The sequence below is a fragment of the Panthera leo genome, chromosome D1 (genome assembly GCF_018350215.1).
Source record: "Panthera leo isolate Ple1 chromosome D1, P.leo_Ple1_pat1.1, whole genome shotgun sequence".
Lineage (NCBI taxonomy): Eukaryota > Metazoa > Chordata > Mammalia > Carnivora > Felidae > Panthera > Panthera leo.
The window spans coordinates 20,655,152-20,681,842 of NC_056688.1; the positions used below are offsets into that span (position 1 = coordinate 20,655,152).

The 26,691-nt window shown below is 44.7% G+C and overlaps 1 protein-coding gene across 1 annotated transcript; it reads right to left on the reverse strand.

The window, feature by feature from the left end:
* On the reverse strand, nt 1-26,691 carry SCN3B (sodium voltage-gated channel beta subunit 3). Its single transcript, XM_042906622.1, has 6 exons — nt 26,526-26,691; nt 26,018-26,099; nt 19,280-19,443; nt 16,202-16,427; nt 11,983-12,121; nt 1-231 (listed from the first exon to the last, which is right to left on the reverse strand). Exons 2-6 carry the CDS (start codon nt 26,070-26,072, stop codon nt 168-170), a joined length of 648 nt encoding a protein of 215 aa, XP_042762556.1. The 5' UTR covers nt 26,073-26,099; nt 26,526-26,691; the 3' UTR covers nt 1-167.

Sequence of the window (26,691 nt, forward strand, 5' to 3'; positions counted from 1 at the left end):
TATCGACTTTAAGAAGTACCCCGAGGGTGGGAACTCTGGGTAGGGTAGAAATCTACGGGGTCAAATTTAAAGTCACTTGGGTGTGGGTGACCAAGTCACTTGTACAAGCTGCCATCCTTATCCACCTTCGCCTGCCCTTCCCTGTACATCACCTCAGTCACACCCTTCTATTCCTCCACTGGTACCGCAGAGTTCTCTTTGTTCTCTGATGGGATGGCAAGGTAGTCAGACCTGGAGGAGGGCAGATGGGGGGAGAGAATCAATACTTTAGTACCCAGGGGTGGGAACACAAGAAAAGGGAAAGAACAAGGGCACAGGAACAAGGACATCTATAGAATAGCTCTGCGTTTCCTTCTTCCTGTGTGTCCCAAGAGAAAACTAGAATGGTCCTTTCATAGGGAACTAGAATAATAGGCGTTTTTATTTTTTCCCTCCACTAGCAGTGTGTGAATCTTCCCATTTATCCACATGGGTCTCAGGACTTCTTATTGTTAGATTAAAATGTTGGCCAAACTGATGGATGTGAAATTATATTTTATAGTTGCTTTAACATTTATTTCCCTGATCACTGCTGATGTACATTTTTCATAAGATTATAGGCTATTTGGATTACTGCTTCTGTAATTAGACTGTTCATTTGCTTTGGCAGCTTTCCTTCTGAGATGTCTCTCTCATGGATTTTTCTTTGATCGTTTTGTGTCTTGAAAATAATCTTCTCCCAGTCTGTGGTTTCTCTCTAACCTTTGTTTATGGATTCTTGTAATGAACAAAAGATTTTTAGATATAGTGTCATGAAAATTATCCATTTTTCCTCTCTGTGTGTAATGAAGATACTGTCTTCTATTCCCTTAATAGAATTTTCAAGTTTTACGTTTTATCTCATCTCTACATCCACTTACAACTTATTTTTGTTTACTGTGAGAGATGGGGACTCTTACTTTCTTTTCCATATGGATAAGGAATTGTCCTTCTACCATATATTGGAGAGTTCATTCTTCCCTAAGCGATTGTGGTGCCACTTCTGTCATATATTATTTAAAATTGTATGTACACACTTATCTATTTGGGGGCTCTCTGTTTTATTCTCTTTGTGCTGTATGCTTAAGACAGTATCAACAAATTCTTTAATTTCTCTATAAGAAATCTACATATCTGATAGGAAAAGTCCTACCAGCCACCTTCCTTAAGTATTGTTCTTTTTTTGAAATAGGCAAACTATGGCTCGTGAACTAAGAACAGTTGTAAGGGTTACGAACAAAGAAGAAAAACCAAAGAACAATATACAACAGAGACCCTGTGTAGCCTGCAAAGCCTAAAATATTCACTATCTGGCCATCGCTTGGTTTAGACTAGTTTTGGCTCTTTGCTCTTCCATGTGACTTTTAAGACCAGCTAATTGAGTTCCTTGAACAATCTAATGGGTATTTTGATTGAAATGCCATTGAATTTGCAGACTAATTTAGGAGACAGTTGCCGTGTTTACAACAGCGAGCTTTTATTCTCCATTTATTTAGGTCTTAAGTCTTTCAGTAAAGTTTTGTGCTTTTCTCCTCAAAGGTCTTGCACGTTTTTATCAAATGTATTCCCAGGTACTGGAGACTGTTTGTTGCTACTGTAACGGAAATGTTTTCCAATGTTTTCAATATTTAAATGTTTTTCTAAATTTTTGTGGCTGGAACCATAGGTGGTTTTTATACTTTTATGTTGTGATTTGTATCAACAGTCTTGTGGAACATTCTCACTCACTCTAATGGTTTGTCTGTAGATTCCATTGTATTTTCTATGTAGGTGGTAGAGGGGGTCATGGAAAGGATGTGGCTGCCAGGTGACCTGTAAGCTGGACCCCAGCAATCAGGGGCTCCCCCTTCCACTTTCCTTGGGGTGTCCCTTCCAGTTGCCTTCCCCACTCCCAGAAGCTGCTCCAAGGCCACATCTTAGGACACGGATGTGGTGTTAAGACTATCTGGACAATATACATGTCCAAACCCAGCTAAGGCCTCTCTACATAAACCTCTAAGACTCTGGCAGGCTTATCTTGTGGCTGCCCTAGAAAAGCCTTCCGTTCGCACCCTGGCTCACTCAACCTGCCAGCTCCCAATCCGGGGTGGCCTGCGTCTTCCTTCAGTCTCTCCCTGCCTTCCGTGTATGGGGGCAGGTTTCAGGTGACAGCCGGGGAGCTCCATAGGAGGTTTCAAACCAACAGTAGATAATTATACTGGGTGTGAATCATGATTCTTTAGTTTCTTCCCTTACAATTTTTACTCTTTTTTTCCCCTTTGTATTTACTTAGTACACTACCCACAAACTGCAATATAATATTAATAGAAGCAGGGAGACGTGTCTAATATTATAACACAGATGGTATTTGCTGGAGGTTATCTCAGTGGCTGCCATTTATCACTTTAAAGATGATTGGTGTTTGATTTTTTTTTTTTAATGTTTATTTTTGAGAGAGAGAGAGCGTGAGCAGGGGAGGGGCAGAGAGAGGGGGAGACACATTATCCAAAGCATGTTCCAGGCTCTGAGCTGTCAGCACAGAGCCCCATGCAGGGCTCGAACTCACAAACTGTGAGATCATGACCTGAGCTGAAGTTGGAAACTCAACCAACTGAGCCACCCAAGCAACCCTGATTGGTGTTTACATTTAATATTTATCCTGCTCAGGACATGCGTGCTTCCTGAATCTGAGAAGTCATGCTCTGTTTAGCCATTGTATCTCCGAATATTGTTTCTCCTCCATTTTCTCTATTCTATTCTTTTTTTTTAATCTTTAATTTTATTTTTTTAAAATTTACATCCAAATTAGTTAGCATATAGTGCAACAGTGATTTCAGAAGTAGATTCCTTAATGCCCCTTACCCATTTAGCCCATCCCCCCCACACACCCTCTGTTAGGTGTTACCCATTTAGCCCATCCCCCCTCCAATAGCCCTCTGTTTGTTCTCCATATTTGAGTCTCTTATGTTTTGTCCCCCTCTCTGTTTTAATATTATTTTTGCTTCCCTTCCCTTGTGTTCATCTGTTCTGTGTCTTAAAGTCCTCATATGAGTGAAGTCATATGATATTTGTCTTTCTCTGACTAATTTCGCTTAGCATAATACCCTCCAGTTCCATCCACGGAATTGCAAATGGCAAGATTTCATTCTTTTTGATTGCCGAGTAATACTCCATTGTATATATATACCACATCTTCTTTATCCATTCATCCATTGATAGACATTTGGGCTCCTTCCATACTTTGGCTATTGTGGATAGTGCTGTTATAAACATGGGGGTGCATGTGTCCCTTCGAAACAGCACACCCGTATCCCTTGGATAAATACCTAGTAGTGCAATTGCTGGGTCGTAGGGTAGTTCTAATTTTAGTTTTTTGGGGAACCTCCATACTGTTTTCCAGAGTGGCTGCACCAGCTTGCATTGCCACCAACAATGCAAAAGAGATCCTCTTTCTCCACATCCTCACCAACATCTGTTGTTGCCTGAGTTGTTCATGTTAGCCATTCGGACAGGTGTGAGGTGGTATCTCATTGTGGTTTTGATTTGTATTTCCCTGGTGATGAGTGATGTTGAGGATTTTTTCCTGTGTCGGTTGGCCATCTGGATGTCTTTTTTGGAGAAGTGTCTATTCGTGACTTTTGCCCATTTCTTCACTGGATTATTTTTTTGGGTGTTGAGTTGTAAGTTCTTTATAGATTTTGGATACTAACCCTTTATATGATATGTCATTTGCAAACATCTTCTCCCATTCTGTCAGTTGCCTTTTAGTTTTGTTGATTGTTTCCTTCGCTGTGCAGAAGCTTTTTATTTTGATGAGGTCCCAGTAGTTCATTTTTGCTTTTGTTTCCCTTGCCTCCGGAGACATGTTGAATAAGAAGTTGCTGCGGCCAAGATCAAAGAGGTTTTTGCCTGCTTTCTCCTCGGATTTTGATGGCTTCCTGTCTTACATTTAGGTCTTTCATCCATTTTGCGTTTATTTTTGTGCATGGTGTAAGAAAGTGGGCCAGGTTCATTTTTCTACATGTCGCTGTCCAGTTTTCCCAGCACCACTTACTGAGGAGACTGTCTTTTTTCCATTGGATATTCTTTCCTGCTTTGTCAAAGATTAGTTGGCCATACGTTTGTGAGTCTATTTCTGGGTTCTCTGTTCTGTTCCATTGATCTGCGTGTCTGTTTTTGTGCCAGTACCACACTGTCTTGATGATTACAGCTTTGTAGTATAGCTTGAAGTCCGGGATTGTGATGCCTCCTGCTTTGGTTTTCTTTTTCAAGATTGCTTTGGCTGTTCGGGTTTTTTTCTGATTCCAAACAAATCTTAGGGTCATTTCTTCTAGCTCTATGAAGAATGCTGGTGTTATTTTGATAGGGATCACATTGAATACGTAGATTGCTTTGGGTAGTATTGACATTTTAACAATATTTGTTCTTCCTATCCAGGAGCATGGAATCTTTTTCCATTTTTTTGTATGTCTTCTTCAATTTCTTTCATAAGCTTTTTATAGTTTTCAGTGTATAGATTTTTCACCTCTTTGGTTAGATTTATTCCTAGGTATTTTATGGTTTTTGGTGCAAGTATAAATGGGATCAATTCCTTCATTTCTCTTTCTGTTGCTTCATTGTTGGTGTATAGGAATGCAACTGATTTCTGTGCAATGATTTTATATCTTGCAACTTTGCTGAATTCATCGATCAGTTCTAGCAGGTTTTTGGTGGAATCTTTTGGGTTTTCCATATAGAGTATCATGTCATCTGTGAAGACTGAAAGTTTGACCTCCTCCTGGCTGGTTTGGATGCCTTTTATTTCTTTGTGTTGTCTTATTGCAGAGGCTAAGACTTCCAATACTATGTTGAATAACAGGGACAAGAGTGGACATCCCTGCCTTGTTCCTGACCTTAAGGGGAAAGCTCTCAGTTTTTCCCCATTGAGGATGACATTAGCGTTGGGTCTTTCTTATATGGTTTTTATGATCTTGAGGTATGATCCTTCTATCCCTACTTTCTTGAGGGTTTTTATCAAGAAAGGATGCTGTATTTTGTCAAATGCTTTCTCTGCATCTATTGAGAGGATCATATGGTTCTTGTCCTTTCTTTTATTGATGTGATGAATCACATTGATTGTTTTGTGGATATTGAACCAGCCTTGCATCCCGGGTATAAAACCCACTTGGATGTGGTGAATAATTTTTTTAATGTATTGGTGGATCTGGTTGGCGAATATCTTGCTGAGGATTTTTGCATCCATGTTCATCAGAGAAATTGGTCTATAGTTCACCCTTTTAGCAGGGTCTCTGGTTTTGGAATCAAGGTAATGCTGGCTTCATAGAAAGAGTTTGGAAGTTTTCCTTCCATTTCTATTTTTTGGAACAGCTTCAAGAGAATGGGTGTTAACTCTTCCTTAAATGTTTGGTAGAATTCCCCTGGAAAGTCATCTGGCCCTGGACTCTTCTTTTTTGGGAGATTTTTGATTACTAATTCAATTTCCTTACTGGTTATGGGTCTGTTCAAATTTTCTATTTCTTCCTGTTTCAGTTTTGGTAGTGTATATGTTTCTAGGAGTTTATCCATTTCTTCCATATTGCCCATTTTATTGGAATATAATTGCTCATAATATTCTCTTATTATTTTTATTTCTGCTGTGTTGGTTGCAATCTCTCCTCTTTCACTCTTTTTTTTTCTTTTAATGTTTATTCATTTTTGAGAGAGAGACAGAGCATGAGTGGGGGAGGGGCAGAGAGCGAGGGAGACACAGAATGTGAAGCAGACTCCAGGCTCCGAGCTGTCAGCACAGAGCCCAAAGCGGGGCTTGAACTCACGGATGGACCACAAGATCATGACCTGAGCCAAAGTCGGACGCTCAACCAACTGAGACACCCAGGCGCCCCAATCTCCTCTTTCATTCTTGATTTTATTTATTTGGGTCCTTTCTTTTTTCTTTTTGATCAAATTGGCTAATGGTTTATCAATTTTGTTAATTCTTTCAAAGAACCAGCTTCTGGTTTCATTGATCTGTTCTACTGTTTTTTTGGTTTTGATAGCATTAATTTCTGCTCTGATCTTTATTATTTCCTGCCTTCTGCTGTTTTGGGGTTTTATTTGCTGTTCTTTTTCCAGCTCTTTAAGGTGTAAGGTTAGGTTGTGTATCTGAGATCTTTCTTCCTTCTTTAGGAAGGCCTGGATTGCTATAAACTTTCCTCGTATGACTGCCTTTGCTGCGTCCCAGAGGTTTTGGGTTGTGGTGTTATCATTTTCATTGGTTTCATGAACTTTTTAATTTCCTCTTTAACTTCTTGGTTAGCTCATTCATTCTTTAGTAGGATGTTCTTTAGTCTCCAAGTGTTTCTTACCTTTCCAAATTTTTTCCTGTGGTTGATTTCGAGTTTCATAGCATTGTGGTCTGAAAATATGCATGGTATGATCTCAGTCTTTCTGTACTTGTTGAGGGCTGTTGAGACCCAGTATGTGGTCTGTTCTGGAGAACGCTCCATGTGCACTGGAGAAGAATGTATATTCTGCTGCTTTAGGATGAAATGTTCTGAATATATCTGTTAAATCCATCTGGTCCAGTGTGTCATTCAAAGCCATTGTTTCTTTGTTGATTTTTTGATTAGATGATCTGTCTACTGCTGTGAGTGGGGTATTGAAGTCCCTTACTATTATGGTATTACTACCAATGAGTTTCTTTATGTTTGTGATTAATTGATTTATATATTTGGGTGTTTCCACATTTGGCGCATAAATGTTAACAATTGTTAGGTCTTCTTGGTGGATAGACCCTTTAATTATGATATAATTATCATAATTCTTAATTATGATAATTAATAATAATATAAATTATAATTAATTATCATAATGATATAATGCCCTTCTTCATCTCTTGATACAGTCCTTATTTTAAAGTCTAGATTGCCCGATGTAAGTATGGCTACTCTGGTTTCTTTTGTTGACCGTTAGCATGATAGATGGTTCTCCATCCCCTTACTTTCAATCTGAAGGTGTCATTAGGTCTAAAGTGGGTCTCTTACAAACAGCATATAGATAGATCTTGTTTTCTTATCCATTCTGTTACCCTAGGTCTTTTGATTGGAGCATGGACTCATTGATGTTTAGAGTGAGTACTGAAAGATATGAATTTATTGCCATTATGTTGCTTGTAGAGTTGGAGTTTCTGGTGGTGTTCGCTGGTCCTTTCTAGTCTTTGTTGCTTTTGGTCTTTATTATTATTTTTTTTTCATCTTTTCTCCCCTCAGAGAGTTCCCCTTAAAATTTCTTGTAGATGGGGCACCTGGGTGGCACCTGGGTGGCTCAGCCAGTTAGGCGGCTGACTTTGACTCAGGTCATGATCTTGCAGTCCATGAGTTGAAGCCCCCACATCGGGCTCCGTGCTGACAGCTTGGAGCCTGGAGCCTGCTTAGAAATCTGTGTCTCCCTCTCTCTCTGCCCCTCCCCCATTCACACTCTGTCTCTCTCTGCCTTTCAAAAACGAATAAATGTTAAAAAAATTTTTTAAATTTCTTGCAGGGCTGGTTTAGTGATCACAAACTCCTTTAATTTTTGTTTGTCTGGGAAACATTTTACCTCTCCTTCTATTTTGAATGACGGCCTTGCTGGATAAAGAATTCTTGGCTGCATATTTTTCTGATTCAGCACATGGAATATATCCTGCTACTCCTTTCTGGCCTGCCAAGTTTCTGTGGATAGGTCTGCTGCAAACCTGATCTGTCTTCCCTTGTAGGTTAAGGACTTTTTTTCCCTTGCTGCTTTCATGATTCTCTCCTTGCCTGAATATTTTGTGAATTTGACTATGATATGCCTTGTTGATGGTTGGTTTTTGTTGAATCTAATGGGAGTCCTATGTGCTTCCTGAATTTTAATGTTTGTGTCTTTCCCCAGGTTAGGAAAGTTTTTCTCTATGATTTGCTCACATAATCCTTCTACCCCTATTTCTCTCTCTTCCTCTTCTGGGACCTCTATGATTTTGATGATGTTCCTTTTTAATGAGTCACTGATTTCTCTAATTCTTAAATCGTGCTCTTTTGCCTTAATCTCCCTCCTTTTTTCTGCTTCATTATTCTCCATAAGTTTGTCCTCTATATTGCTGATTCTCTGTTCTGCCTCATCCATTCTTGCTGCCGTGGCCTCCATTCACAACTGCAGCTCAGTTATAACATTTTTTATTTCATCCTGACTAGCTTTTACTTCTTTTATCTCAGCAGAAAGGGATTCTAATCTATTTTCGACTCCCGCTAGTATTCTTATTATCCTGATTCTAAATTCTGGTTCAGACATCTTGCTTGTATCTGTGTTGGTTAATTCCCTGGCTGTTGTTTCTTCCTGCCCTTTCTTTTGGGGTGAATTCCTTCATTTCATCATTTTGAAGGGAGAAAAGGAATTAATGAGGTAAAATTAAAATTAAAAAAATTAAAAAATTAAAAACAAACACACACACAAAATCGGGTAAATGATGCTAGATCTAGATCCTAGGTGTGTTTTGGTCTGGGTGTTGAAAGGGGCTTGACAGATTAGAGAAAAAAGAGGAAAGAAAAAAAAAAGGAAATCATTTGAAAATTTGAAAAAAATTAATACACTGAAGTAGACTAAAATGAAATGATGGAAGTAAAATAGAATTTGAAAAAATTTACACAAAAGTAAAAAATATAGGCAGCTCTTCCTGCCCATGGGTCCTGTCCCCATGCCTTAATAAAATCATCTTTGGGGCACCTGGGTGGCTCAGTCGGTTAGGTGGCCAACTTCGGCCCAGGTCATGATCTCGCAGTCCATGGGTCCGAAGCCCGCGTTGGGCTCTGTGCTGACAGTGCACAGAGCCTGAAGCCTGTTTCAGATTCTGTGTCTCCCTCTCTCTGACCCTCCCCTGTTCATGCTCCGTCACTCCCTGTCTCAAAAATAAATAAAAAACGTTAAAAAAATTAATTAAAAAAAATCATCTTTTTCACACCAAAAAAAGTAAAAAATATAGTAGAAAAAAATTGAAAAATATTTTAATAAAAATTGAAAATAAAGATGAATTTTTTTCTCTTTCTGTATTCAAGAAAAAGAAAAGAAACGAGAAAGAAAAAAAAAAGAAAACTGAATAGATGGACTGGCAAACAGCCAGTGGAACAAAAATACGACTGAAATTACTTCATTTTCCCTTAGAAGTCAAACTATGAAGCCCTTTATAGTCCATAAACTAAGCTGGCGGAGAGATTTGTGTTCCTGAAGCTCGAGGTTGGCCCAGTTGGGCGGGGCTTAGCGTAATGGCTCTGTTCTCCACTAGATGGCGCTGCTTAGCTTACTGGGGCAGATGGTTGTGGCGCTCGTAGGTGCGTATGCGCATGCGCGGGAGCGGTTAAATGGCGTCACCCAGCCACCCGGTCTGTAGTATCTGAATTCTGTTCTCCCCGATCAGCAATCGTGCACCCGTCCTTTGTCTTCGGCTTCCATCTACTCCCCGCTTTTACACGGTTCGTGACCAAGCCCCAGGCAGCACCTCCCTCCCGAGTTTTGTCTCAGACGCGGCTGTGTTTCCCGACTCCTTACTTCTGAGGGACTGCGGCTTTGGCCCCTTTCTGCAGAGGGTCTCACTGAGCAATGGCCAGGTGCCGGCCGCACCCGGGAACATTTGCGGGACCGTGCTGCTGCTGACACCCAGAGACTGCACCCAGAGACTGCGGCCTCTGTCCTCTCTCCGCATGCAAAAGCAGCTCCCTGCCCTCTGTGGCTTCTGTCTCCCCCAGTTCACCTCTCCGCGCCGGGTACCTGCTGAATTCTGTGGTTCAGGTTGTGCAAACTGTTGTGTTAATCCTCAGATCAGTTTTCTAGGTGTGCAGGATGGGTTAGTGTTGGTCTGGCTCTGTCTCAGGGACGCGAGGCACACAAAAAACTTCCATGCTGTTCCGCCATCTTGGCTCCTCTCCCCCTTCTCTGTTCTATTCTAAGAGATATTCTCATTTTCTTTCTTCATGTTTCAGTCTGATATTCCAGCCTTTTATATCTCTGCGCTTCATTCTCTATAACTTCCTTACATTTGTTTCCAGCGTGTCTGTTATCTACTGTTCTGGTGAACCAATCCATCAAGTTTTAAAATTTATTGACTTTATTTTTCATTTCCAGATTTTAAGCTTCCTATTTAAAATCTGCCTGTTCTTTTTTTCTTCGCAACTTATTCTGTTCTTAGGCTTTTGGTTCCTCTTTTAATTGCTTTCACTCTTTTTAAAAAACTTTTTTTAAATGTTTATTTATTTTTGAGAGAGAAAGAGAGAGAGTGCAGAGCGTGAGTGGGGGAGAGCGGAGAGAGAGGGAGACACAGAATCCAAAGCAGGGTCTACGCTCCGAGCTGTCAACGCAGAGCCCAATGTGGATGGGGCTCGAGCTCATGGACTGTGAGATCATGACCTCAGCCAAAGTCAGACACTTAGCCAACTGAACCACCCAGGTGCCCCTTGCTTTCACTCTTTTAAATAAACTTATTTTCTAACTTCTACCAGGTCCTTTTTGTGTCTGAAGTTCCTGGGATGTAATCTTGCCATTTGTTACTTCTCTTGCTTGTGCTGGATTGTTTGCTGCTGTGTCTTTTAGCTTTGGATCAGATTGTGAAATCAGATTCAGCAATGCTTTATGTAGGGAATCCTGTTAAGCCTCAGCTGTGGGGTAGGTCCCTTCAGAATGGTTTTTCATTTGCTTCTACGTGGTGATCGCTGTCTGAGGATTAATCTTTTAATTGACTTTCTCAGCTTGAAGCTTTCTGGATCATGTAAGTAGTATAAAATTTAAATCCCAAACATTGTGAGAGTGGGCTTGCGGTTACTAATTCTCAAGAATCTTTTAGGTTTCTACTTGGGAGTCAGGCCAAGATGGATATGTTTCCTTGGCTTTGCCCCAGGCGGGTGGACTGATTTTCTGATCTGTCCTTTGCATGTGTTGTAGCTCTTTGAGGATCCGGGCTCTGCTGGGGGCCTCGGGCCACATGGTCCGGGGCACACTCTCCCAGGTTCAGTTTTCTCATCCATAAAGTGGGTATATGACTCTATTTTCTGTGCAGGCCCCATTGTAGACACTTCCTGTCCAAGTGTGGGCACTTCCTGTCAGAGCACTAAAACCCAAGCACCCTAGGTTCCGCCAGGAACGACAGCCTCCCTTGTATATCAATACTTTCTAACCTTGTATCAGTTGTAATTTTTACTTGCCTGGGATCATAGATATCATGCAAAATATCGAACATTTTTAGGTGATAATAGTCTACAGCTTTTAGGTATCCCCTCGGCCATGTTGCCAGCCTTGTAAATCTATGAGAGTTCTGTTTTTTCTTCTCCCCAAATAACAGGCCAGAGGGGCCCCCTGGGCCCTCAGACCCCATCTTTTTCTCAGATGTGCTCACTCCCGAGTGACTAGGGCCTTGGTGAAAATGGCCGAGGTGCAGTCTGGACATTGGAGGATGAGAGCCTCTACTCCGCGTATCCAATTGCTGCCAGGCTCCAGGGGCAAGAACATGTGGCTCGGAGCTCCTTAGCTGATAAAAGGCAGGGCCCAGATGGCCCGATGAGCTCCACAGTGTACAACAAACAGCTGAGCGCGACAGAGAGGGCACGGACTTTCGGAACAGAGAGGTAAATCCCAGCCTCTCCGTTCATCATCCGCATGGCCTCAGCAAGCCACACAACCCTCTGTAAGCCCGCTTCATAAAATGGTCATAATAATGCTAATTTCATGGGATTGTGATGGTAGCTATGGGCTTTCCATCAGTGGTTAAGAGTACAGGGTAAGAGTTAGCAGGCATGAATCCAGACCTTGCTTTGCCTCTTATCACGGTCCCGGGCACACTCTCCCAGGTTCGGTTTTCTTATCCGTAAAATGGGTATATGAACGCTGCCTACCTCAAAGGTGGTTGTGAGGCAAGTGGAGGAGTGTGTCAATCGCTTAGCACCTCGTCCGTGAGGGCGAACACTCTGAAGGTGCTAGCTACCATCACTTTGGCATCTTGGAACTTACGCGTTTTCTTGAGCTGCCTCTTCGGCCTTTGAGACCTTCCTGTAGCAATAGATCATTTCAACGAGCAGCCACAAGGTGAGGAAGACCAGGAGGATGTACATCATGATCTCTGAGACCACAGAGGTGAAGTCCTCTCCAGCTGCAAGGGGGACAGTGAGGCTCAGAACGTGCATGTGCGACAAACCCGGAACTGTCATTGGGTCGGAGATATATGAGACCTTTTTTTTTTTTTTTTTTTTTTTTAAGTATGGCTTAAATTAGCCCTGGCTCTAAGGAACTTGAGAAGGCGTCAAAGAGATTCAATGACTCTGACTCTCCTGTCTGTCAGCTTCCTCGCTGACTTTTTTCAGGAGTGGGAGTGGGGGCGGGGATGGGGGTGAGAAAGAATGAGGAGTGGAGGGGAAAAGGGAGCCGTGGAAGGAATCCTGGAACGGGGTGAGATGGAAGAACCGGGTCCCAATTTTGTGTGGACAGTCACTTCCCTTATTGGAAACTCTCTTTCTTAACTTGTAAATTAAGGGTGACAGTTCACAACCTTACCTTACCTAGTGTATTCAGGAATATCCGGTGAGATGTGAAAGTCTACACACATGTGAGGGACAGGTCTAGTTCAACCACTGAGCATAGAGTGGCAGAGCGAGTGAGCATGGGAAACATGTACGGGGCCAGTGCGGTCGGCCCACCCAGTGATCTGGGCATAGCCTCTACAAGTCTGGACTGGAAACAGGGTCCTTCCCAGTTCATCTTTCTTCCAGGCCATCCCAAACCCAAACAAAAATGAGTATTGGAGCATTCCACATATTACCCAGGCTTTCTGAAACACAAAACTGACCCTGCTATTTTCACGCTTTAAACCTTTCTGTGTTCCATCCCGCCCTCAAGATAAAGACCAGACCACGAACGTGGCAAGCAAGATTCACAATCCAGCCCTTTTCTCCTCATTTCCATTCAGTGGACCAGCAAAACTTCACTTCTCATTTACACTGTGGGCTCTTTGGGGATCTGTAGACGTTTATTCATCCCCATTTCCTCTTCCTCAATTGTATTGCACACCCCTCAGCTACCTCTCTCCCAACATCCCCTCCTGCTTTTCAGTGTCCCGACCATTCTTCCAAACTCCACCAAAGTCCCTTCCTCTGTGGAACCTTCTTCGGCCTCTCGTGCAGAGCTATTCATGTACTTCTCTGTGCACTTTTCTCATCCGCGCATTCTAATACCTCTCGGGTTGTGCTGTGATGTGTTTCTCTCTCTTCTCCACTGACGGTGTGCTTATTAAGAACATATTTCACTTATTTCTACATTATCAGCCTGTTGTCTAATCCTGGAATATTTGCAGTACTCAATAAGTATTTGTTGAGTGAATGAATGCAAATAAACATTGATCTTTGTTTCACAGCCAACCAGAATGACAATTAAAAGATGATATAAGGCAAAGGTCCTGGTCCACATCGTCCTTTCTAGTGGGAAAGAAGTTTGTAGCCACATTTCCTGTTGCTAACTCCTCCAGCAAATTAGATTCATGGTCCTTGGTTATTCATAGGCCCCAGTCATCCATCAGGCCTCACTGCTTAAAAGCACAGAATAGCCATAGCCATGACCTTCAGCTCAGAGAAGCAATCCAAAGCTTCCACGATCATCCAGGCTTCCTGACTGGAGCTGGAGGTCATAAATACAGCATGCGCCACAGAACGCCATGCACATAAAGTATCTTTTTTGTGGGCTGGGTAATACCTGATTTGTGATGTTCTTGGCTTAAAGCACGCTCTTTTTAAATGCAATAGCCCAGAAGTAGGAACACAGGAAGCTATCCATGCTCAGTATTTTTAGTCGCTTCTAGATCTCAGATTTCTGTCTTAGAGCCAGGAGGTCAGAGCTTAGGACAGGATACGTTCAGCTCGAGCCAAGAACTAGGGAGATTCTGTGGGACCACGGGACTGGAGGAGATGTAGCACGTTGCGTTGTGGTGGCGCCTGTCGCTCTGAGCCTTATGAAAGCAGATCTTGGCTGCGGGGAGGGGGGTATTCTCAGAGGCGGCCACGGGTCACAGAGGAAAAGAGAGAAAGAAAGAGAGGAAGGAAAGAAGGAAGGAAAAAAGGGGAGGGAAAAGAAGGGGGGGAGGAGAAAGGAAAAGATATGAAAAGAAGGAAAAGAAAGGAGTAGCAGAAAGAGAGATGGTGGTCAAAGGGAAAGATGTACTGGAAATAGAGCTAGCCCGGTAGCCAAAAGATCTGGTCCGTAGGCCCGCGTCTGGCGCTAACTCGCTTCCTATCTCTGGGCAAGCGCCTCACCGATCTCCCCGCCGCAAAATGAGGGGCACCAGAGCTGCACCCTCCAATCAATCACCTGGGGGGTCATTTCTACTTACATACGCGAGACCTCACTCCAGGCCACAGAGCTCAGGCTCATAAGAGCGGTAGGGAGACTGCTACACGCGAGGAAAGCCCCTGGGCAATTCTGAGGCCTGCCTGCTCTTTGTTCAGAACCTCTGCAGGAAATGAAAGCCAAGCTTCCTTCCAGCCCTAACATCCCAAGAGGCTTTGTGGTTCTGATAACAAACTCGTCTTCCTTCTATTCTTACCCAAGCCTGGCTCTGGTGCCCCGGAGGCGGACAGGTTCAGCTTTGCCACACTTTCCACGGGCTGCGCCAGGGACTCTGGAGGCAAGAGCCTGAGAGACACCGGCGGCGCCTTCCTAGTATCGGCGTCACCAGCCAACAGTTCCGGCAGTGACCAGTAGAGGGCGCCAGCCTCTTTTCCCCGGGGAGGAGAGGTGTGTAAACAGAAGGGAAAATGGAACTTCGAAACAGAAAAATACCTCAGAGAGCTTCTAGCCCAACGCACGCGCTGTACACAAGAGGTGATGGGTTCAGAGAGGGAGAATGGCTTATCAGGTCTAAATGCCAGTGGTCCGAGAGTGCTTCTGCACGTTCAAAAAAATTGACCTACCTTTCGTTTTAGTCATGTTGTCCACATCAGGACAAAATCATGACATCTCTTGCCCTGCCGTGCACTCTCAAGTTTGCTTCATGAATTCTATCGCAATAACAGGAGGAAAAAATGAGGAAATTTGTGGCCTGGAAGTCGGGATTCTTGGGAATCCTAGGAAGAACGCTATCATGAATTTGACTTCTTATTTCATGCCCCGCACCTTTTACCTGCTCACCATCCTGCCTCTTGGGGCAGTGATAATGCTAAGAGTATGCTGGAAATAGATTGCCTGGGAACAGTCTAAGAAAAATGGAGCCATCACGTAGCCTGGATGAGAAGACACAAAAGGAGATGGCATATATCGGTCTTTTGACGCATGAGGGAGTGTTTGCAAGCGGCTGGAAACCACAGTTTTCTGAGTCCCTTGAAACCAGAACAGAGCAGTGTGTGAGCACATTCTAACTTTACCCTCAAGATTCTGGACTGGATTAAAACAGAAACATTTGAATTGGGTTGATGGAAGGATCCCCCCACCTCCCACCCTCATAAGAAATTGGCTGTGGGAAATCTGAAGATTTTAAGCCAAAGACTAGAAAGTTTTTTTTCTTCCAGTTGAGAATGAGGTTTTGCACTGATAGATGCCAGGGGATGGGAAAGGGATTGCTTGTGTGGTCATTTTGGGGAAGACAGAAGACTTGGTTTAGAGCAGTGGTTCTCAAAGTGCGGTCCCAGGCAGCATGGGCATCTCCAGGCAATTTGTTAGACATGTAAACTCTCAGACTCTATCCACAGAAGCAGGAAGTCTGCATTTTAAGTCCTGCAGAGGATTTTGAGGCTTGCTGAGATTTGAGCACCACTGGTTCAGAGGTATGTATGGCTTCCACACAGGAGGGTTAGAGGACTTCTAGATAAGCTCATGAGATTTCCCCTGCCCATTGAGTCAGGGATTCAACACAGATCAGAGAAGAAGGTGTAGCTGAGTTGACAGTTTTAGGCTTCATGGAGGCTGACTTCTTTCTCTAAGGATGAGAAGTCAGGGGATCAGGGAACAGGTATTTCTCCCGTCATCTCTGAGCCTTTCTGCTTTGAGGAAAGGCACAGACAGGCAAGCTGTCAGGCAGTTTGCAGGAAGCTGGCCACTCAAGGAAGTTAAATCAATGGTGACATTTTTAGATGTCACCCCTCCAGATATATGGGCTTTGCACTCTGCAGAGGTCTCATTTGTGTGGAAACCCACTGTCCTCCCTCCCCTAAGAGGAGGGCACCCCCGCGACCCTGCGTCCCAGCCTCACCCTCTTCGGTGACTCGGAGGGGGATCAGCCGTGTAGTCTTCACAAAGGGGCGATGTGCCTCAAAGGCGAACTCCCGGGACACGTTGCAGGTGTAGAGGCCAGAGTCATTCAGGGTGACGTTCAGCACGGTGATGGACACATCCTGCAAGTCCTTGCTCCCATTCCACTGCAGGCGCCCCTGGAAGGGGCTCTCCACCTCCTGCTGGCCGTTTCGATACTCATAGATCTGCAGGTAGAGAAGCAGAAGAGAGTAGGGCCAGGAGAGAAAACAGGGTAGGGGGGCCGGGATGGGGACAGGGCAGAGAAAAGGAGCAGAGTCGTGCATGGACAGGGGAGGGAGCGGGCAAAGTTACAAGGAGATCCCAAGTTTGGGAGTGTGATGAGGAGGCTCAGGGGAGGGCAGGGAAGAGAGAGAGAGAGAGAGGCAGGGAAAGATGAGCAAAGGTAAACAGGTATCAGGGCGTATAGACACAGCAAAGGAAGACGCAGACAGGAGTAGACAGGAAGAAGGCTGGCAGGAAAAAAGAGGTACAGAGAAAGAGAACAAAAGAAGGTGAGTAAAGCAGATAGACCAGGAGGGGGAAACTGAAAGAAAGAATTGGAAGGAGACAGACAGAGCAAGAGAGTAAGCTGTGTCACGAGGGCAGCCAGTGGGAGAACAGAGCATAGAGACCGAGAGAGGCAGCTTCACGAGTCACGAAGACATCGTAAAGCCTTGGCCTCAAGACTGGACTCTCTGATCTGGTTGCCACTGAGGGGATGTGGTCAGTCTGGGCCAGGCCACAGGAAGGGGACCCTGGGCGCCAAAGTGTCATGGTTGAGCAGAGAGCTGCCAAAAGATATGCAGGTTTTTCACTTTGGGCTGAGTTATAACTGAAATGTGGTCTCGAAATTTCTTTTCTCAAGCACTTCCACCTTCTGACACACCTTTTTATTCTCTACAGCCGTGCTGCCCATTCTAGTCTCCACTTGCCGTATGGAGACTACTCATGCTAACAATTAAATGACTAGAAAAAAAAAACAACAAAAAAACAAATGACTAGATGGGGTGCTTGGGTGGCTCAGTCGGTTGGGCATCTGACCTCAGCTCGGGTCACGATCTCACGGTTTGTGAGTTTGATCCCCGCGTCGGGCTCTGTGCTGACAGCTCAGAGCCTGGAGCCTGCTTCGGATTCTGTGTCTCCCTCTCTCTCTGCCCCTCCCCTACTTGCACTCTGTCTGTCTGTGTGTCTTTCTCTCTCAAAAATAAACATTAACAAAATTAAAAAAAAAATTAAATGACTAGAAGTGAAAATGTAAAATTCACTTCCTCATTTGCACTAGCCACATTTCAAGGGTTCAGTGGCCACACGTGGCTAGTGGCTACTGTATTGGACAGCACAAATATGGAACATTTCCATTTTCACAGGAATTTCTAGCAGACAGCATCGCTTTGTCCACTACAATTTTTAAAGTTTCTTTTCCTCCTTCTGAGTCAGCTTCTACTCATTCTGGGCAGACGCAGAAGCAGAGTAGGTGGCTGGCACACAACCAGGCCTGAGGCCAATGGGGGCCTTTGCATCGGGCCTAGACATCCAGATTCCTGTCCCCTGGGGACCGGCCTCAGTCACAGTCAACTCTGAGGGAAGCCCGAGATTTCAGGGAAATTTACTGGTTCCAGTTCTGGAACAAACACTTGATTGGAGCACTCAATTTCACCCTGCTATCGTCTCCATTAAGTCTTTGTACAGAAGAAACTCGCCTTCAAGAAGGTGAGATAGCTCAGTAAAAAGGGCTTTGTATGTGCTGTCAGACAACCTGGTTCGAATCTAAGGTCTCTTATTAACTTCTTTGGGCCTCCGTGTACCTCACTCACGTACGTATACCTTTTCTCTAGCAAACACGTGTATCATGCTTCCTATATTCCAGAGCTATTCTAAATGCCTTAAAAATGAAAGCTAATGGGGCGCCTGGGTGGCTCAGTCGGTTAAGCCTTCGACTTCAGCTCAGGTCACGATCTCGCGGTCCGTGAGTTCGAGCCCCGCGTGGGGCTCTGGGCTGATGGCTCGGAGCCCGGAGCCTGCTTCCGATTCTGCGTCTCCCTCTCTCTCTGCCCCTCCCCCGTTCATGCTCTGTCTCTCTCTGTCTCAAAAATAAATAAATGTTAAAAAAAAAATTAAAAAAAAAAAAGAAAGCTAACAACTTTGAAGGTAACAATTGTATGAGGTAGCTGTGGTTTGCATCCCCATTTTAGAGATGAGGAAACGGAGGCACAGAGAGGTGAAGCCAGTTGTCATACGGCACAGAACTAACAAGCTGTAGAGTGGAGAATCAAACCCAGGCAGCGTGGGTTCCAGAGTCCGTGAAAGTGTGAATAAGGGTCATCCCCAAGGTGATATTCAAAGCATGTAACGGTACTGGCCGTGGCACGAACCAGGCCGAGCTGACACCAGCCACAGCACAGAGCGGAGTCTCGGAGGCGCCCCGTTCCGTCAGGATGATCCCGTAGTTGCGTGGGGGAGGTCTGGAGGTTCCCAGTGGGACCGATGATGGTGAGGCCGCTTGGGAAGCTTAGCACGGCGAGTGCCCATTATAGACCTATTCGAATAGTTCACTCACAGATGCGGCTGTACTGGGTATACCAGTTGAACATCAGCCTGGGTCATCCCTGCCATTCTTTTTTCACTGGGATTGCGAGATTTCAATGAGCTAACCTATGCTCTCCCATAGAATGAGGCTGAGTGTTATTTCCATCTTTCTACTAATTTAATCCGTCCGACGTGATGGTGCACAAGAGCCCGTGAAAGCACCTGCAAAGTGCCTTGTGGGGTGGCTAGCACGCGGTAGGCTCTACATGCCATTTCTCTCTTCTCCCCCTTCCCCCGCTGGTAACCAGGAATGCCTGCGGCTGGCCAAGTGCCCTTCCCATCACAGAGGCTGGGCTACACTAAGGCCGTCAGTTATCTGCTGGGGAGCTGTCAACGCTTTGAAAAGAAAGAGCCAGGGTTTGTCAGAGCCTCGTTCCCCAGACTCTCGGGAGCCAGGCACATAACAGCAGAGGCAAGCAAAAGAAAGGCCGGAGTCAGCAGCCAGACATACAAGGAAATCTTTACCGCCCTCGGGCCTGTAGAACCACTCCACCACCGTGGTGGCCTCCACCTCCTCTCTCTTCATGCAGGAGATGCAGCGCAGCTTCATGGGGTTGCCCTGAACGGCCTCCGTCTCCGAGGGCACTTCCACACACACAGGGAAGCAGACACTGACTGGAGAGGGGCCCAGTGACAGGGAAGGGACAGGGAGGTGTTGGGGAGGAGGGCACCAGGAGAGCGGCATTGGAGAACAAGAGGGAGGGAGAAGAGACAGAGAAGGAAGAATCATGAGACAAACCTGAAGATCGCATGTACCTGCGTGTACGTCTTCACCTGGGCTCCCCAGGATGCGCGCTCAGAACAGGCAGGGCATGGGCTGCAGGAGCCACGGATGACTCTGAGTTGACTGAAAGCCTCCCGGGGTGCAGCCCTGAGCCCTGCCCTCAAAGACTTAGAGTCTCGGTGGGAAACCGGGGGCACACATACCCACCCATCCATGCACCCTTCATTCAACCACCATTCACCGAAATCTACTCTGTGCCAGGCCTGATGCGAGGCTGACACAAAGATGAATAAAACACCAACCACACCGTGAAGGCATTTATAATCTAGCAGGGAACGCATACTTCTAAGTATCATCAAACGGGACCATGGCGAGTGCCATGCTGGTGACGTGTTCTGTTCCCAGAGGAGGGCCAGTTATTCCTGGTTGGGCTGGGGAGAGAGGAAGAGAAGGAAGATGAGGCAGGGGTCTAGAAAGGGAGCGGGGACCACGTTGTGAAGACCTTTGTGTGGCCTTCACAACATGAGGGGTCAGATGTTGGCAAGCCATGGAGAGATAATCATTGCGTCTGAATTTTATTTTAAAAAGTAGGTAATTCCGACGCCTGGTGGAGGCTGGAACAGCAGATGAGGAAGACGGTGAGCTGGCCACTGGGCTAGAGCAATGCTTTTTGCAGAGGAGTAGAGAGAGACAAAGTTAAAAATCTGGAGAGAGGTCAGGTTGGGGCGATAGCTTGCCTGCCACATGGAGGTCTGGACTTATGGTCTCTGCCCTCTAGAAACTTGTGGCCCATAAAAATAGGGTGAGTACATCAGACTGCACGTTCAGGATGAGTCAAAAGTGGGATGAGGCCGCCAACAAAGCGAGTGCAAATGTGGGCTGCGTTAACAGATGCACGATGTGCACAACGAGGGAGAGACAGTGCCTGTGCACCGTGCAGAACAAATCTGGACCGTTCCGATCAGTTCAGCTGTCACACTTGACAACAGGAAGTTGTTCAGTGAGTGCATGCCCAGCAAGGAGCAAGATGGAGAAGGGTCTGGAGACATCGTCTGGGGAGAAACAGATGGGAGAATTGGGGGTGTCTGGCTTGGACACTTCTAGAACTTATCTGCCTTCAAGTATTTGAAGGCCTGTGGAAGAGAAATTCGATTGTGTCTAATTCCAAAAGTTACAAGAAAGTAAACTTGGCTCATTAAAAAAAAAAAAAAAAAAAAAAAGAATTTTCTGGTGCTGAAGCTGATTACAAATACAAAAAACTATTTGGTAAGAGTTTATTGTATGGAAGATTCAAAAATGGGATGATCTTATGTCAGGACTTCTAAGTCCCCTTCTAGTGCTACCTTTCCATGAATTAATAATAAAAACAAAACTCCTAAAGAAAATGAAACAATACACATTGATATTTAAAAATATCACCCCTAGTACGCTGGGGTGCCTGGGTAGCTCAGTCTGACTTCAGCTCAGGTCATGATTTCACCGTCCGTGAGTTCGAGCCCCACGTCTGGCTCAGAGCCAGCTGACAGCTCAGAGCCTGGAGCCTGCTTCTGAGTCTGTGTCTCCCTCTTTCTCTGCTCCTCTCCTGCTCATACATTCTCTCTCAAAAATAAATAAACATTAAAAATCTTTTAAACAAACACACAAGTGGCACTATGATGAGTTTAAAACATCAAGGGGAAATAAAACTAATTGGTTTTAAAACTCTCAAGCTAGCTGGGGCTGGTCTTATCAGGCAGTCTGCAAAAGAGTCTCCCGCTTCTGTATATGGACCATCACTTTCATGGAGAGAGGATCTCTATCTAGAGAGAACTGATCAGAAACACTTTCAATATGTGATGTGTTTGAAGTCTCGATTGTAAGCCTGGTTGAAAAGAAAAGAAAAGAAGGTGTGGTCTGTGCAAAAGTTTGGGAACGAATACAGGTGCAGAGAATGTGCACTGAGAAATCTGTGTGGCAGGCAGCTTTGAGGCACATTCATATTTAATGAGACATGGTAAAGATAAGTTAGTTCAGTGATGATGACTTCGAAAGTAGCATAGGAAGATGTACCAAGGAATGCACAGTTACAAATACAGAGGCAGGAAGAAAATGAATTTGGCAACTGAAGGCCTGTGTGTATCTACTCTTTAACCTCTGAGACTCAGATTATTCATCAACAGAATGCTGAAAATAACATCTAATAGCGTCATCATGGGAATTCTATGGAATGATCTATATGAATGTGCTTTGGACATATATCACCTGTTAATGTATTTTCTCCTTCATTTATCTGCCCACTTATTCAACAAATATATTGCGTGCTTATTGTATGCCAGGCACTGTTCTAGGCACTGACAATGCAACAGGGGACAAAACAGAAACCATTCCTACTCTCATGGAGCCTGCATTCCAGAGGAGGGTAATAAAAATAAGAAACATGACATTGTAGTATGTACTAATGAGAAAAAGTAAAACAGAGTAGAGGCGCATGGGAACATCGGAGACAGCCTCACTGAGACGGTGACATCGAGCAGGCACTGAAGGAAAGAAATGAGGGCAAGAAAGGAGATATATGAATATCTCCATGGAAGTGTGCAAACAGAGGAAATAGCATTTCAAGGGTCCTAGGGTAGGAGTGTCTGTCGAAAGCAGAGCACAATGAAGCCCAGGGAACAAAGTGAGAAAGGAGACATAAGCCAGGGCCAGATCATGGCTGGTCTTGATTAGAACTTGGACTTCTGCTTGGAGTGACATGGGGACCATTGGAGTGTTCTGAGTGGAAGAATAACATGATTGGTACAAACTGACATGACCTGGCTATGTTGAGAATAAACGGAAGAGGTGACTAAGGACAATGTGGAAGCAAACAGGATAGTTAAGAGGCTGGTACACTGATCACATTGAGAGATGGCTCAGTGGTTTGGCTTGGATGAAGGCGGTAGCAGAGCTGCTGGGCTTTGAAAAAGAACAATTTGTTGGACCAACATCCTCGAATACGTGCCAGCTGATGTGCTTTAGTGAGCAAGTAGATGAATTGGTCTTAAATAGGAGCACATTTAGTTCATTTAAAGGAGGGAGGGCAAAATATATGCAATCAGGAGGATGGCTGTGGCTTGCACAGCAATCTCTCTTTTTCCTGAGTTGCTCCTGAGATGACAGCAACCCAGTGTACCATCAGAGAACAAGCACTACTGATTCCCTTCTCATGGCCAAAGTCCAGTTTCAAGGCATAAGAATTCTGCTCATGAAGTCCTGGATAGTACATTGCAAAATGGTCACAAAATTCTCTCCTGTCTCTTTGCTTGCCCTTTGCCATATGACGTGATGTTTCTTCCATCAAGAGGTGAAATCTGTTTCCCCACCCCATGAGTCTCTAGTACACCACTGCCTCTCTGTGAAATCCTCTAGATACCCAAGAAAAGGTCGTACATATGGTAGATACTCAATCCACATTGCTGACTGTAAATGATAAACTCCTGGAATAATCTTGGCCAAATCATTTGACTTCTGGTCTCTTCTCCAATTTCTATAGTAATAAATGAGGAAACTTATGAGAAGGTAGACTAGGTAGATATATTACTAATGATTATATTTAACTAAGGAATAGTATCAATCTATCATGAGGTGAAGAGTAATATGTGTTGAACCAACTCCTCTAATACCCTCAAATCTTTTTCTTCTTTGGCCATTACTAGCTTGCCCCTCCTGAGCTTGCTCTAGAATGCATTCCTTTGTGCTAAGATAATGCAGGCTTTTATTAGAATGTAAATATTTGCCAAAAGGGGTAATAAATGAAGTTATCTGTAGGCATTAACAACCTGAAATGATTTGTCTATCAGGTTAGCCAGTCACTTAGCAGAGCCTTGAAAAGAATGGGGTGCATGATGAGCTTCTGGGGGACGAGAGGAAAGCATCCCCAACAGAGCACACATGTGGGGGACTAGACCCAGAGAGGAAGAGCAGAGAAGACACTAGGGCCTGGATGGGGAGGGCAAAGGAAAGGCATGGCGGGAGGGGTGGGAGGGTGGTGGCTCTGAAGAGGGATGTGAGGACAGAGCCCATCCGGCAATCCTGCATAGCAGTACATGTGTTCATTAGAAGTGCCAGAACAAGCACTGGAAGACTGAAATCAGGAGACAAGAGCTCTCTGGCAAGTCCTTCCCCCTCCCTGAGCTCATTTTCTCACATCTAAACTGGAAGTAATATTACTTTCCCTAGCTACCCCCAAGGATTGACATGGTGACCAAAAAGAAGTAACAGATTGAAAAGTGCTTCGCAAACCATAAAGCACCAGGGAAGTGTAGGGTTTTTTTTTAATTATTATTATATACTTTATTAAAGGAAATAAGGGAACTTTTTTTCAATATATGCAGAAAATAATACAATGGAAAATATTCTTTCCATTTATATTTGCATCATGTGATAAAGCAACTTGGGAAGGGAGAATGCATCTAGTCAAAGTGGTTTCCAGTCCTAGAATTACATTCAAATAAAATGAAATTGCATTTGTGAAATGAGGCCCTTCTCTTACATTTGATGACCAGGTTTCCTGAACCATCCCTCTTTCCTTCTGCAGCTTTTAAGCTTCATGAGCCAAAGAAGCTGAGAATGAGCACATGATGGGTGTGATGTGCATGCTTCTTCCAAAGGTTTTATTTTGGGGATGGGGTGGAAAGTGGAGGTGAGGAGAGGGGTGGATGCTACCAAGTCGAGCAATATTTTGTAAATATTTCCTTACTTTTCAGTCTTAGATGTTATCTGCCCCAACTTCCGACCTTTCCATGTGAGGAACCAGATACTCTAAGGTTGTTACATAGCAAGCTAATGGCACAGCTAAGACTCCAAGCCAGGCTTTATAAGTCCTAAAAAGGGCTTAGCATGTGGCACCCTCAACCCTTCCACTGGAATTCAGGCAGGGATGCTAAAAATTTAAATTAAGGTTTGGGAAGAAAAGCTCTGTAGAATCTCACCCCAGTCCTTCTCTGCAACTTTATCTTCCATTGATTTATCAATACTCTTTCTTTTCCAGCCAGACTAACCTCTCCTAAGGCTCATTTCCCTAGTCTTAGCCTCCCCTGAGGAAATCCTAGCCTTAAATCGTCAAGGCAGGTGAGATCATTGGCAACCCACTATGTCTGCTTCATCTTCAGGTCTAGTCACTCTACTGGGGATGGATGGTGATGAATCTGCCCTTGGGACTGGCATTACTCTCCCTCTTTGTCCTTTCCAGACTGTCTCATCATGCATTTTGTTCAACATGAAGCTTGGCTCTGCTTTTGGTCACATGTAAAATCCAGATAATGCTGGCAGCCAATAAGTCCTGGAGGTTTAATAAAGTGATACTAAGGCAAAGAGGCAATTCCCATCAGCATATTTGCCACTGCACAAGTAGAATGAGTTTCATGCCAACCACGGGAGAATAAATCCCACACGCCTAGTTTCAATAAAGCAAGTGGGCACAATTATCCTGGTTATTGACTTTTAGCATAAAGGTAAAAGCATGTAAAAAGTAGAAATGTAGACGATCATGTGAAGCAATATATCAACTGAACAGCACCTGTATTTGACCTGAGGATCTAATCAGAGTCACCAAGAGAGGGATGCCTAGAACTATACAGCAATCACACACACGTGCACACGCACACACACACACACACACACACACACACATCTTCACCAATCCATTCAGATGCCCATACTAACATGCTCAGACATACACTAACACACATTCAAACACTGAGGCATAAACGACACAGTAAAGCATTCTCTCAATCACATATACAGATGTTATCACGTAGACTCATTAGCTCTCTCTACACCCATGCAGGTACCCTACTCTGACACCACTCTGCTTAGCCTTAGTGTTGCAAGTGAAGGTCTTCCTTATTTGGAGGGAGAAGGTCACCTTATTTCCTCACAGCAAACAAGAACCTATTCGTTTTTGAAAGCAAAAAACATAGCTCCCCAAACACCAAAGCACCTTAGCTTCACATGTTCATGAAAAAGAATAAAGATGCAATGCCCAGGTGCCTATTTATCAAAGACGTAGCTGCAAATGGCTGAAGCCTATTTTCCTTATTAAAATTAAATAAATGGCTCAACAACGTGTTTTCATTCTCAAAATGCATGCATTTAGCTTTTTAAAAAAATACGTGGGAATTAATTTGAAGACCCAATGATTTTTCATTGAAAAATGAAAGGTAAATGCAACCGAGATTTTTCATAATGAACGTGACTGCATTCCCTTTCAACAAAAGGAAAAGGGAAAAAATACTTTGGAATTAATTAACAGCAGGGGAGTGAGGTGTTTTTCCAGTCTCAAAATCCCAGCTGTCATGTAACCCTTATGGATCTCCATGTCTGGCAGACATGCATAGAGAGAAGCCAACCAAGGCTCCTTTTGTTACAAACGACATCAATTAGTGTTATTATTGTTGGCATTATTACTGTTATCTGCATCTCGCATGGCAGGGTGCTGGTACTTACCCCAGAAGATGAGCACGAGGGAAACCAGGGGAAACAATCTGTTGAAGGCAGGCATCTTTTCTCTGGCGGGTGGCTTCCGGGGCTAAACAGAGAGATTCCCTCGGTCAAGAACTCGCCCTCTCAGATACTTTAGAAGAAACCCTTTGGGATGAACTGCCCCAAGGGGGCGACTTTCGGACTGAAATGAGGGCCAAGCGCCGGCGACTGGGGAGGCTTTCAGGGGGTTTCGAGCCGGGCGGGGGTTTCAGCTCCAAACCACCCTAGTGCACCGCCCCAGTTCGAGGGAGCCGATCAGCAGCTTCGCGCGCCCTCCCCGGAGCCCGTTGCTGGGATCCGGCTCAGCACCACGGACAGTACCTTCCCCGCCCACCCCGGAACTTCACAAATTCCAGTTGCTCAGCTGCTTCTCGGGTTTGCGCCTCGGTGACAGCTCAGCTCGGAGGCGAGCAGCACGGCTGGCTCTAGGCAGCTGGGCTGTCGAAGGGGTCCATGTTGATCCACCTCTCACCTCCCCTGGGAACAGCTACGCTCCGACCAGGATCCACCAAGACCCGGCAGCTTCGGCTTCATCAGCCTGCACCGGCTTCTCCAGCTGGGCGTGCCACCCACACCCAAAGCCACCGGGGCCTCCCGTCTGAGCTCCAAAATTCGTTCCACCTCGGTCCCGTCCACGC